Here is a 13,607-nt window from a genome sequence, read left to right as displayed (position 1 = left end):
AGATGCAGAGCTGGGGGCTGAGGGAGGATTCCATGTGTAATTCAATCAGAGGGGCAAGTGTCTTTCCCGTTTGGTTAGCTTGTTTTTTTCTGCTCTAGTGAGGCTTTTCACTGGTCTTCCTACACTAGCAGGCTGTTCTGGGACTGGAGACCCTCCAGTCCACTTAATGATTGATAGGATGAAAGTGTTGACTGCCACACCCACACACAGGAGGTGTGGTCCAATCTTATTATCAAGTGATAGGCATCTCAGATTGAATCACTGAAGCCAGGCACTATAAAAGGAAGTCAACTTGAACAGAACCTCAGATGAAGAAGAGCAGTGACCTGGAGACACATCGGCTCCTAGTGCCAGCTGGAATCACTGGAGAAATTCACTGTAGAGACAAGTAACTGTAGAATAGGAACATTTGACTTCTTTGTTGCTTGAGTATGTGTGTTTTGTGAATATTTGTGGGGTTTGGGAGATGCTGCTTCACAGTTTTGGGAGATCTCAAATATGTAGTGTGGTCTTTTGGAACTTTCTGATCAAGGGTTTAACCATTAAAATTCTGAAGGATAGCCATATGCTTTTTTTATAGACTTGTCTTGGCTGTGCTGTGAGTTAAAGGTTGTTGGTCATTCAGTTTCAAAGTTTTTCTTATGAAAGTTTAGCTTTGTGGCTCTTTAGAATGGGAGACAAGGGTGAATCTTAATATTTGAGGTTCAGCATCTACAACTTCACCTTTTATAGGGAAGGAACAGATGGTCCTGTGCTACTGAACACCTTGCTGTTCTCTTCCTTCAGGTCTTCCCATGCTCAACCTAAGATGTTTCTCTCTGATGAGTCATGTACTGTTACAGTCACATCTCTTTGTTCTGGTCTCTAGAATAAATTGTGTAGGACTCTGTTGAAGTATTTAGTGTCAAGAAAAAAATGGAACTGTGTTTATTGGAATGTATTTGGAACCCATAAACTCACAGGGAGTGGCACTCTTAGGAGATGTGGCCTTGTGGTAGAAGACTGAATGAAACATGCCTTTAATCCAGACCTTGATGTGGAAGGCACACCTTTAGTGTGGACCACACCAACTGGAGTAATTGAGTCACTATTGGGGTTGGATTTGAGGTCTTTTTCCCAAGCTTCAATCAATAAGTAAGATTATATCTGTTGATGTCTCAGCTCTAGCACCACCTCTGCCTTTCTGAGGTCATGCTCCCCAAAATGAGGGACTGAACCTCTGAACTGTAAGTGAGCCACCAAAATGAAATATTTCCTTTATTAGAGTTTCTGTGATTATGGTGTCTTTCACAGCAATAGTAAATCCTCAATAAGATAGAAACCATCTGTGATAAGACTCTTAGTTGTTATTATTTAATTATGTTCATTTTAATTTATAGCTTTAACATATTCACAAATTTCTTAAATAGATCTTCAAGACACAAGAGAGATACTTGACTGAGAAAGTTGAATTTTTTGAGGAGTCTCAACAGAATGGCTTCCCAGCACAACAACTCCTTTGAACCCCAGTCACCAGAAAGTGGCCTTGTATTAGACAACAGGAACTTCATTCCAAGCCAGGACACTTCTCTACAGTGGGAAGAAGATATCTGTAACTCCTCAACTGCTCAGCTCAACTTTCCCACAAATGACAATGGTTCCCGTGCAAAGCATGAGCTGCAAGCAATCTTGAAGTCATTTACCTCCTGGTTGAAGCCAGAAAAGCATAGCAAGGAGCAGATGATTTCTCAGCTGGTCTTGGCTCAGTTTCTCAAAACTGGGCACTACAAGGACAAGTCTATCTTGAAAGAGAAGTGGGAATCAAATGGCAGAAACATGGGGAGATTCATGGAGAGTCTGAATGATGAGTGCTTGAAGCCTCCCGTCATGGTGAGTACCTTGGTTGAGAGATGGTTAAGTTAGCAATCAAGACAGTCATTTATATTTGGGGAAAAGTAAGAAGATGTAGTTATTTTATATGTGAGGCTGTCCCACTCCAACAAAATATTTACAATGGAGATTATGTATTACTATAAATGTGGGCTTAAAAGTGCAAGAAGGCATGGCTCTTTTGACTGATATAATTATTTAAATTCTTTACATGGTGATAGGGAGACTGGGAGATGATATTTGAGCAAAGCTTGTAAGTGTTTAGAATAGAGACCCTGGCTGGGATTGGAAGATGGCTCATTTAGGTAGGTGATTATATTGGAATTATGAGTATTTAGTTGGAGTTGCAGCACACATTTAAAATTCTGGCTCTCAGACCTAGCCTGTTATTCCAGGACCTGGGCTGTGGAAACTGTGGATCTAATTGGCTTAATGGTTTTCTAAATTGTCTACTACATGCCATTAAGTTCCCTTAAAAAACTGAATGTGCAGGAATGTAGAATATGATTTCTGATGCTGAAATGTGGCTATTAAATGCACATTCAACACCAACACATCCCTAAGAAAAGTCCTGATGAATAATAAAGGGCTGCAATTCAAAGTTTTAGAACTGAAATTCTTAATTTGGATGTAACTACACTGAAACTTCTTTAAATGTCTAGGTCTGCATAATTCTCAGTAACTCTCAGAAATGGTCAAGGTGGTGACATTTTTCAAACACCCCATACATACATTTCTAAATGTCATGGTTGAAATAACTTCTTATTGCCTTAAACTTTTAAATTTGGATATTAGTTGGTTTGTTTGGTTGCTTGGTTAGGGTTTTTTTTCCCATTCGGGACTGACTTTTGTTCAACTGGCTTGAGTAGGATTCAGAGGAATTATACTTTCCCAGCACTTCAAGTACTGGATTAAAACTGTCCACCACCACACCCTGATGTTTATTTCAGGTTTTTACTCTATGCACACATTGTCATTTTAGTTTGTTTTATCCCACATTTCACTCTTTTTATTTTGTTTTAAGTGATCATTTCATGATTGAAACTGAATTCCAAATAAAATGCTGTCACGTTCCTAACAGCAGAGACAGCATGTTTAGGTGGAGACAATATATGTGTTAGAAGTGTTTCAGTCAGATGTGAGTTGTACTAAGGACTTAATAATAGAAAACAACATCCCTTAGAAATAGAGCTATGATACTAAGGGCATCATCAACCAAGGGTTTTTATCTAGAGTTAGTATTTAAATTTAGCAACCAAAAATATAGCTATTGGAAATACAACCCACTCCCACAGCAAAGTAAAGTGACAGTGGAAGAGACAGGGACCACTGACAGACTAATGGCCGGAAGTGGGGGATGGGAAATCCTCAGCTATCTGGGAATGAAAATGTCAGAGTTAATCGCATGAAAGCAGAAAGTTACAATTGCCAATATGACACCAGGACACCAAAAGGACATCAATTACACAGTTACTGTAGACATCCTAAGAATTTCAGAAAAAAACTAACTATTAATAATCAAAGGCTGAATAAGGAGCTTCTAGCATAGCAGCCATCTTTCAGACAAAGAATACAGAAATGTTAAGGGTTCTGGGCACTGATTAATAACTATAGATCCTGGGTGCAAGAGAAGGAGGAAAAATAAGGAGCTACAAATTAAGGAGATACAGAGAAACACTAGCCATACAACTCTTTGTTAAACAGAAAAAAAATATTAGAACAGATAACACCCATCAATTAACAGAGGAGGCCCTAGAGGTGCAAGCCCCACAGGCAAGTCTATGTCAGAATTTTTACAGGCTCCTTTGGGTCTTCTCGATCTCCAGACTACCTCCCTCCTTGATATGTCCTACCTAGCCTTGGTGTCTTCTCAGTAAACCAGCTATTTCATTATAGTCGCCCTAGATTGGGTGGAATGGGGACAGTCCTTCGAAAAAAATGAGAAGCCTTTTTTGATGGAGTAAGTCTCTATTTTCTGGATTGGAACAGGAATACCTTTCCTTGTTCAATGCATTGACCAGGTGAAGAATAAGTTGTGGCTAGACATTGCAGAAACCTAACCTTACCTTTTCCCTTGGTACAGTGACTCAACACTTGCAAATACATTGTGAATAAGGACTTTAGAAAACATAACTTGTGAATGACAGAATAACACCATTAGAGATGAGAGATAGACAAATGACCTAACTCATAGTTCAGTGATCCTGTGCAATCAGTTAGAGGACAGGTTTTCACTCATCCACAAATCCACAGATTCATTGGTAATGGTCCTCTGGCTTTGTTTACAGGTTCACGTCTCCATGCAGGGGCAGGAAGCCCTCTTTTCTAAGAATATGTCCTTAGAAGAAACCATCAACCTTCTGAAAGGGCAGCAATCAGCAAGAAGTTCAATACAAGAGAGTGCAAGGACACCCTTGCCAATCCCCCAAGACATGTTATTGACAACAGGTAAGTGTCAGGAAGCTGCACAGAGGAAGGGTGTTGTGTCGGGATCTTTTCTGGGCACAGTTTCATAGACTGTCTTATTTCCACAGGACATGAAGACTGGGAAGATGGCCAAAACAATGGCTGGAGCACTAGTGATGTACATGATGGGGATAGTCATCCTGGAAATGAGATTGACTCCCTTTCCCTTATCCAACAAGTTCAGTTTAATGAACCTAAAGACAGAAGAGTTTCTGATGGAAATCCTCTGGATTTAAGCAGAACAAGTCAAGTCACCTCTAGGTACCAGGAAGAAATTCATAGAGGAACTTCTTCTGAAGAAGTCCCTATGGAGGTACAACCAGAGATGATCTCCAGTCCAGAGCAGACAGAAGACTGCCAGAATCATGATGCAAGCTCCACACGTGGGGGTCACCAAAAGAGACCCCTCAGAGACCCAAAGACATACAAATGTCAGGAATGTCCCAGAACCTTTAAATATCCCAGTAGTACCGCCCACCAGAGAATACACAAGAAGCAAAAGTCATTTGTCTGTAAAACATGTCATAAGGGCTTCTATACTCGCTCAGACCTGAGAGTACATAAGGTCATACACCAGGAAAATAAACCTTTCGAATGTAGTACATGTGGAAAGTCTTTCAGCAATCAAACCAATCTGAAAGCTCATGAGAGGATTCACACAGGAGAGAAGCCCTACACCTGCTCCCTGTGTAACCATAGCTTCTGCCAGTCATCCACATACCACCGTCACCTGAGGAATTGCCACAAAGCAGACTGAACTGTTTACCTTCCTCACCAGATGATAGCAGGGCTCCAGCTTACTGTTTCATCTGTAGATGAGGAAGCATGTAGCTTCTAAACAGGAAGTAACCATTGAAGACATGATTTGTAACTTCTGGATTGTTCCATCTGTCTGTGTGGATAAAGAAGATGAGTCTGTTTTATGTTAAGTAATATTTTTCTAAAGCATTAAGTAGCTTATAATTTCTGCCTGATATATATTAAATAAATGAATGGAATTGTAATACAATTGCCTCTCATGTATATTTTGTGTGGCCTGTGCTTGTGATTTTGTGAGTTTTTGTCTGCTTTTATTTTGGCCTCAGTTCCACAGCACAAGTGGACAATAGAGGACTGTGTTGTCAGTTCTTTATTTTTGCCTTGTTTGAGACAGTGTCTTTCTTGTTAGGAGCTTTGTACATAAGTATGTCTGGTACTACAGGTTCCAAACATTCTCTGCTCTGCAGCCCTTATCTCTACAGGTTCATGTCAGTGCCCTGCCATTCCCTCTGACTTTGATACCCCATTAAAATTTCAATCCCAAGTCTCAAGCTTGCAATGTAAATGCATTGCCCTCTCAGCCATCTCCCATGCTATGAGTGATTACTGCTTAAAGTTCAAGAATGTGCCCCCACAGGTTGGACAGGGTCCTGATGTAGAGTAAAAAGCTTCAGTTGCTCACAGTGGCTCAAATGAGCCATCACTATCAGTTCCATTATAGTCCCACTGTAATCTTCATAGCTCTATCCACAGGTCCCTAGAAACTTGTGGAATAGAGGGGGCTGTGTGGATGCTGACCTCACGTAATGACAAATAGAAGGCAATTGGCAAATGTTTTCAACGAATGAACTCTAAAATGTATCTTACAGAAAGGAAAAAGGACTAATATGTATATTGTAAAACAGGGTTCTGTGCAGAGTTGAAGACAAGCATAGGCTGATTGAGATGTTGGCATCTGTGTATGTGTTGGTGATTTCCAGGTTGAAGCCTAGCTGAGTTCAAGTAACCTGTGGACGTGTTGTGGCAAACCATGATATCCCCCTGATGTACGTAGTACAGCCTTACAGCTAGCCACCAGGAGCCTTCAATTTATTAAAATACAGAATGAGCTGACATGAATACCAATACAATTTATATATTTTGACTCTGAAGTTCTTTTTTTGTTTGTTTGTTTTTTTCAAGACAGGGTTTCTCCATGTAGTTTTAGTGCCTGTCCTGGATCTTGCTCTGTAGACCAGGCTGGACTCAAACTCAAAGGGATTTGCCTGGCTCTGCCTCCCACTGTGCTGGGATTAAAGGGGTATGCCATCTCCACCTGGCCACTTTGAAGTTCTTATTGTTGGCATACCTTGTGGCTGATCCATTCCCCAGCATTTGGCTTTCTGATCCCTTTCCTTATGATATGTTCTCCAGTCTTGTTTTTTTTTTTTTTTCCTCATGAGACTTGTAGATTGGCGGGATTTAGTCTCTCAAGATTTCAGTATTAAAGATTCCTGGATTGTGATGGTGGGGATTTCTTAGCCTTTTCATCTTTAGAGATTGTAGCCTTTGTGGGATTAGAGAATTTTGGAATAGAATCACAGTTTTCCATATGTTTCTAAATGAGGTCATATCCTAGGTTTGGGGTTTAAGACCTGTACATGTGAGTGTCAGAAAACAGAATTCAGCTGATAACAATGAGATATCCTGATGGCATGGAGCATTCCTGCACCATAGTACCTGGGAGATGTGGTCAGGAGCATCATAAGTTCAGTCCTTCTCTGCTACATAGTGTGTTCCAGGCCAACTTTGCCTACATGAGAGCTTTTCTAAAGACAACAAAATGAAAAAATCACACACACCAAGTAAAATCAAAGGTTCAGTTTTTGATGCCCATTGTGGCAGATGTGTGTAATCCAACATTCAAATGCACTTGTTCTCAACCTGTGGGTCTCAACTGCTTTGGAGGCCAAGTGACCCTTACACAGGCATCCTATATCCTGCAATAAGCTATTTATATTACAATTCATCAAAATATCAAAATTACAGTTATGAAGATGCAACAAAAATAATTTTATGTTTGGCTGTCACCACAACATGAGTAATTGCAATAACAAGTTAGTGTATTATGAGTAGGATAGAGAATCAGTGTTCAAGCAGTTGAGGCAGAAGGATCCAAATCACAATGCTAGTGGGGACGCATGCCCTAATCCTGTGTAATCAAACCAACAGTAATGTTTGTCAAGAAATATACATGTGGACAATACGGCTATCTCAGAAAGACCGTTTTAGGGTGAAAAATCAAACTCATTAATCTGGCCATATTTTTCTGCCACAAGTGCCTATAATCATAAGAACATTTAAAGGGAAACATATGTCAAATTTCTTGAAGATAAATCACATGAGAACTTCTTTGTAACATAAAGTGTATCAGAAAAACCATGCTGATTCCACAAACTGGGATTCAGAAGGAAGACTTAGTTCTTCATTTTGCAAGAAAATCTTAACTCTCAGAGACATGAAGTATCAAATATTGATGAAATTCCATTGGATCTAAGAAGGTGTAGTTTATTGCCTCTCATATGTAGACACTACAATTCAAGTGAAGTGGCTGGTCTGACAATGTTGTGTAAATATGGATGGAAAAGGGTCACCTTAAGAAAACAGTCAGGACACACCCTCCGAGACTGCAACTTTTTCCTGAGACAGAGCCTGCCAGCACCCGACGGGACTAAGAGGTGAGTCTTTATCCTCATACCCGAAAACACGTCCCACCCCTTAGGCTTTGGGCCGAGGGGCACAACCCTATGCCCCTATACTCTCACTCATTGGAGTTCCAGTTTCAGGCCAGTTGGTAGGCAAACCTCCTGCACACAGGTCAGACTACTCCGATCCCCCATCACACCCTGTAACCCAAGCCCCACCTCCTCAAATCCCACCCACCCTCTGGGACTGCAACTGTTTTCTGAGATAGAGCCTGCCAGCACCCAACTGGACTAAGAGTCCAGTAGACAGGCAGACATCCTGTATACAGGTCACACTACCACCATATACCACATGGTAAGACTGCAGCTGCTCCCTGAGACAGAGCCCACTAACGCCAGTTGGACAAAGAGCTGATCCCTGAAACAAAAAGTTCATCAGCATCGACTAGACCAAGAGCTTTTTTTTTTGATTAGACAGGATTAGGGTATGTGTCCCCCCTAGCGTTGTTATAGTGGCAAAGCCCATATTGTGTAAGGTAATCTAATAAATAATAATAATAATAATAATAATAATAAATTACAACTGTAAATGTATCATAATATATCTATATCTATATCTAATATATAATATATATTAGAAATCATTTACTCAAGAATTAAGGAAAACAATATTTTTCTTTTTATTAATTAAACATATATTACACTTATGATTTGTTATATATATAAGTACAAATATATTTATAATATATGGATATATAGATATAAAGCCTGAAATCTATCAGGCTGATGATCAAGACTAACCATCAACAACAATCTGTGAGATTTTTAATCACAGTGATGATGCTGTATGCATAGCCACTTAGACATGTGTTGCACGAATCTTAAAATGTCTTTTAATAAAAAGCCCAGGCCAGATATTGGAGTAAATGCTGAAAGATCAGAGAGACAAAGGAAAAAGCTACTGCCATATCTTACCTCTAGAACTCTTCAGCCTAAAAAGCTCTAAGTCCTAACTCAAAAGTCTCCAGCAAAGAAAGTCTTTATTTCCTGTCTCATCATAGCTTATATCCCTTTCTCTCCCAAGCATTAAGGGGGTGTATAATTCCCAAGTACTGGGATTAAAGGTGTGTGCCGCTACTGCCTGGCTTTGTTTCTCCCCTAGACTAAATCTATATCATAACTTCCAGGGTGACTTGACCTCACAGAAGTTCATCTGTAAAGCCACCTAGGTCCAAACATTATATTCCTTGTCCTCCTATCACCTTATCTTCTGAACCCCTGGTCCCTTCTCCCAAGACTCTGACACTAATGAATGACTTGCTTGCCCATTTCTCATGGGAACACACAGGAGAACTTACACATACCCAGAAGAAATGCACTCAACAAATAAATGACATACATCTCACCATTTTTAAAAATATTGTATGCAATTGTTATATCATTATCCACAGTGGTTTTTTTTAATGCTTTTTAGAAAATGTCTTGGAAACTTCAGTCAGGTATATAATGAAATATGAGCCTTTATATATCCTCTATTCGTTCACTCCAATCCTTCTTGTATCGCTTTTCATATGACCCATCTCTAAAATCCCGTCATTCTTTTTGATAGCGTATAAGACTATTTAGTGCTTCCTAAACAAGCATGAGTGTAGGATCATCCACCAAGTGTAGGAAACCTACCAGTGACTACAAACTCCAAAGATAATGATTTCCCTTATCCAGTAGTTGTCAACTGCCAATAGCTCATCAGTGAGGCATTGGACCTGAAATGCTTCTGCTCCACTTATGCATAGAATTAAAACTAGTATTATAACTAAAGACCTCTGTATGTAAATCATGAGTTTAAAACTTTACAGCTCTGCCCAACGTCAGAGTTGCAGTTGTCTTTCAAAGGATAGTATCACAAAGCACCCAAAGAAAACCCTGCAATTTCTTTGCTTGCCAAGTATCCTGAAAAATGGCTATGTCTCAGGGAGTTTGTCACTCTGAGCATTGCACCCCCTCCCTCTTATTTCAGACCATGGATGCTTGGATTACCATGGTAAAGGCTATGCTCTTTATCATCTATTCTAAGAATGTGCTGTGAATTTTAGAGTTCTGAAACTTTTCTCAGCATTGCAAGGAGTCTTCTGTTAGAAATGTATGGATAGTCAGACAAGAGAGGAGTTAAGAATGAGAGCTGAAAAGAAGATGTTGAGAAGCAGTAGAACATAGAGAGATGAGCAGAGAGATCAGAAGCTTACATAAAATAATAAAATGAATGGACTGAAAGAGCATGGTGTGCGTAGATTTATTCATAACCTCAGATAAGTAGAGTTTTCTAGCTGTTTGTAGCTTCTTCCTTGCACACCTGGAGAAAGCTTTGGGTGCTGGACTTTAAAGCCTTTGTTAGTGAAGGGGGTCAGGAGGTCCCACTACTGGCTGAATATTAGCTATTGGTCACAGATGGCTTCTGGGAGACAAAGTGTCAGATTTCTTTGAGTATTCAACTTTAAGAGGCTAACAGTGTTTCCATATGTGTCCCTGAATTAGGCACATACTATATTCAGTAAGTAGACTCAGTGTTTGTTTTGAAGACATGAGATTTGGAGAGAATGCTGGTGGAGGGTATGAAAAGTAAACTGAAAAGGAGACAAAGGAAGTGCAACGAACTAAAAGGCATACACATCTATGAAATAATCAAAGAAACATTTTAAGTAATAAATTATATAAATCTGTTTTAAACTAATTTGATTTGTGATCAAGAAGTCAGTGAAACCTGTATTCACTGAGATAGAGAAACTTCACTAACTTTCTTGTGAAACAGACCTCAAAGTTTCTAATGCCATCCACAAGAGACTTAGACTTGAGGGATCATGAAAACTCAATGCCTCCTAACCACACTTTGCCTCTGTGGAGATATTCACCAGAACATCTTAAGTATCTTTGTTAATGAGCGTCTGGAAAAGTTTCATGAATTATTTTGTCTCCCAAAGCCAACACTGTCATTGTCACTGCAGATGAAATGAAAATTGCAGTTCTGGAGGGAGATGAGGTCACAGACTTCTATCTCAGGTTTGACATGACTCTCTTACAAGTGCTTCTTAATCCTCAGTATCTCTCCTATGACCCTACCTTCCTACAGATGATGAAGCCTGGTGAGTACTTTGTATTTCAGGTTGGGTGGAATATCCATCCGAAGGGCGAGGTCTGCATAAGTGCTTATGTCTGGTAAAGGGAATCTGTGGTAGAACCAGGTCTGTTGAACAGAGAGAGAAAGCACAGGTATAATTCATTAACTAAAGAGGGACTGAGAAATATACACATTTTTTAACATTGTTTCCTCCTTGTTGGTTCTTACTACTATGTAAGGTCCCCACTAAAGATAACTGTGGGTAGAGTAGGATAATGAAGGCCAACTGTGAAGGTACTGAAAGACAATTGTAATAAGTCAATGTGATAATTCGGCCTACCTTCCATGAGTGTTGATTATTTTTGAAGTATTATTATTATGAGTGAACTTATCATGATTTTTTTTCTGATAGTGGACAATATAGTGTGACTATAAGAAGCACACAACCATGGGAAGGTCCCAGATGTGAATGTTTCTGGAGTTAAAAAGTATTCTTATGGGACACTACATTTATCATCTGGTTATACAGGCAATGGTAAGTTTGTGTTGAATGGCCAGTGCTAAAATAACTGGTTTGAAAACTCTTTCTCTTGAACTTGGAAAGGTAACATGGAATGGAAGGTAGAGTGTAACTATTGGGCAATGACAACCTGGACCGTAATAATTCTAAGCTAATCAACACAGTATGGAGGGTAGGATAAATTTTTCTATTGACTTATTACAATAGTCCTTAAGCACCCTCACAGATGGCCTGTGTTATCCTGGGGTATCCACAGTCACTGAGTGGGGGACATATATTACAGTAAAATCACAGGGACTGCAAACATTTAGGTATACGTCCATATTTCTCAGTCACTGCTAAGTTATGGTATTATTCTTGTGTCTTCTCTCTCTGTTTCACACATCAGTTTTTACCCATTATTTCCAATTCCAGTTATCTCCATGGTATTATTCTTACTTTAATGTTAAGCAGAATGTGACACCATGCCTTTTGTTACTGTTTATTGTTATTGATTTTAGAACATAGGGCTTTGTGCTTTACAAGCCTGGGCTCTACCACTCAGCTACTTATGTACCACTGGAGAATATTTAAGGAATCTCTTTATTCTGATTATTCTTTATAATCTAACAAACACTATCTGAATTTTAAATCAACATGAATTTCATTATTCTATATAAATCAGTATAATAATAACGAAATATTCCTGTTATTGAGGTGCCTAACTTTTATCTCATCATTTTTAAAGCATGGGTAGGAAGGTCTCTGTGAGTTTGAGAGCAACATGATCTACATAGTAAGTTCCAGGATAGCCAGAGGTACATAGTGGCACCCTGACTTGAAAATAAAAACAAGAAGTTATTAGCAAATAAGTGCAGAATTTTCAGTCATTTGTTTTAGTCATTTAGTTTTATTCTCATGCTGTTATTTGTTATTCACATGTTAGTATTTTATATTGTATTTTACAGAGTAATAGTGTTAGTAATTCTTCATTAGTTCCCACTGTAGTTTTTATATGGGTAATGATAACAATGAATATTTAGAGTAAAATAATAAACTTGTGGTATATCTCATACTTGTGAAATTAAATTGAGAGTTGGGGCAATATTCTATTATGTCAAATCAAACTTAGAACATTGAGCCCTGCTGGCGGGGCAGCTCTTGCTGTGGTGGCGGGGCTGATTCACAGGGCCACAGAGAAAGTCACCTGCAACAGCACCCCTGGTGCTGGAGCAGCCTGACTCTGGGCCAGAAACATTCTGCTAACCTCCCTGCCCCAACCCCCTCCATCCCAAGCGCCCTCCCTGTCTCTGTCCCAACACTCTGCCCAATAGACACAGATCTCCTCCCTGAGAGGCTCCTCCAGGTGCAGCAGAGTGCTGCCTTGGCTGCAGATGGAGGAAGCTGTCTGAAGGCCTAGATAGCTGCACTCAGCATGATGCTGATGCAGCACCTGGACCTTCCCTGCAGGATTTCTGCAGCATCAGCAGAGTTCACACTCTGCAATACAGCTCCTGAAGGCTCTCAGGGCCATGCTCTGCTGCTTCCTGGTTATGCACAATTCCTCAAAGAAGATTAGCTGGCCACTGGAACCTGTTAGAACCCTAGACATAGACAGCAGCCAGCCCCAGGAGATCACCTGGCAGACAGCAAGCTGTGCATGCAGAAAGGGACAGATTGCAGGCACCATGGGATGCCCGTCTGCTTGTGGGGACAAGGCCTGGGAGGCCAAGCCCGACATTGCCTGTGCAGCATCAGTCAAGGCCTCTCAGAAGCTAAGAGTGCTATGTTCTAACATGGGCAAACTCCCTCTTCCAGAACATTTACTGGCAGCATGAATCTGTTGAGAAGGCTGTTCTCATGACAGAACTTTGATGGCTCACCATAAGAGGTGGGGTTAAGTTTTCAGTGTGAACACTGGGGGACACAATCAAGATTTGGTATTTTGCAATTATGCAAACTGTTAATGCACCTGTGCAGCATGTCCCCTGGTATCTCTGAGTTGTGGGCAGAGAAGAAGCAGAAAGCTGTTGTGTGAAGCCTTCCTGTGGCCTGGCCCCTCCTTTGTGGCTTGGCATCATTGTCTCCCTGCAGCCTAGATCTGCACTGAGGATCTGCAGCTGACTCTGCTAACATGGGAGAACCACAGGTGAAAGTTTCAGCTTTGCAAGTTGACAGGTACACACAGCCCGTATTATTATGTATATGTATCACCTGT

The 13,607-nt window shown here is 40.2% G+C and overlaps 1 protein-coding gene across 1 annotated transcript; it reads left to right on the top strand.

Moving 5' to 3' along the window:
- The first annotated feature begins 1,473 nt into the window (after positions 1-1,473).
- Positions 1,474-13,227, top strand: LOC131898991 (zinc finger and SCAN domain-containing protein 4-like). The gene is made up of 5 exons (XM_059250354.1): positions 1,474-1,869; positions 4,158-4,317; positions 4,404-5,024; positions 10,754-10,915; positions 12,860-13,227. Exons 1-5 carry the CDS (start codon positions 1,474-1,476, stop codon positions 13,225-13,227), a joined length of 1,707 nt encoding a protein of 568 aa, XP_059106337.1.
- The last annotated feature ends 380 nt before the right edge of the window (positions 13,228-13,607 follow it).

Source organism: Peromyscus eremicus, chromosome 1 (assembly GCF_949786415.1).
Source record: "Peromyscus eremicus chromosome 1, PerEre_H2_v1, whole genome shotgun sequence".
Lineage (NCBI taxonomy): Eukaryota > Metazoa > Chordata > Mammalia > Rodentia > Cricetidae > Peromyscus > Peromyscus eremicus.
Note: the sequence above shows the minus strand (reverse complement) of the source record. Positions and strands in the feature narration are given on the sequence as shown.

Coding starts and splice junctions, on each gene's coding strand:
- LOC131898991 (XM_059250354.1), top strand. CDS start 1,474: ATGGCTTCCCAGCACAACAACTCCTTTGAACCCCAGTCACCAGAAAGT. Junction 1,870..4,157: donor GCTTGAAGCCTCCCGTCATG/GTGAGTACCTTG, acceptor CTTTGTTTACAG/GTTCACGTCTCCATGCAGGG. Junction 10,916..12,859: donor CCTACAGATGATGAAGCCTG/GTGAGTACTTTG, acceptor CCTTCCCTGCAG/GATTTCTGCAGCATCAGCAG.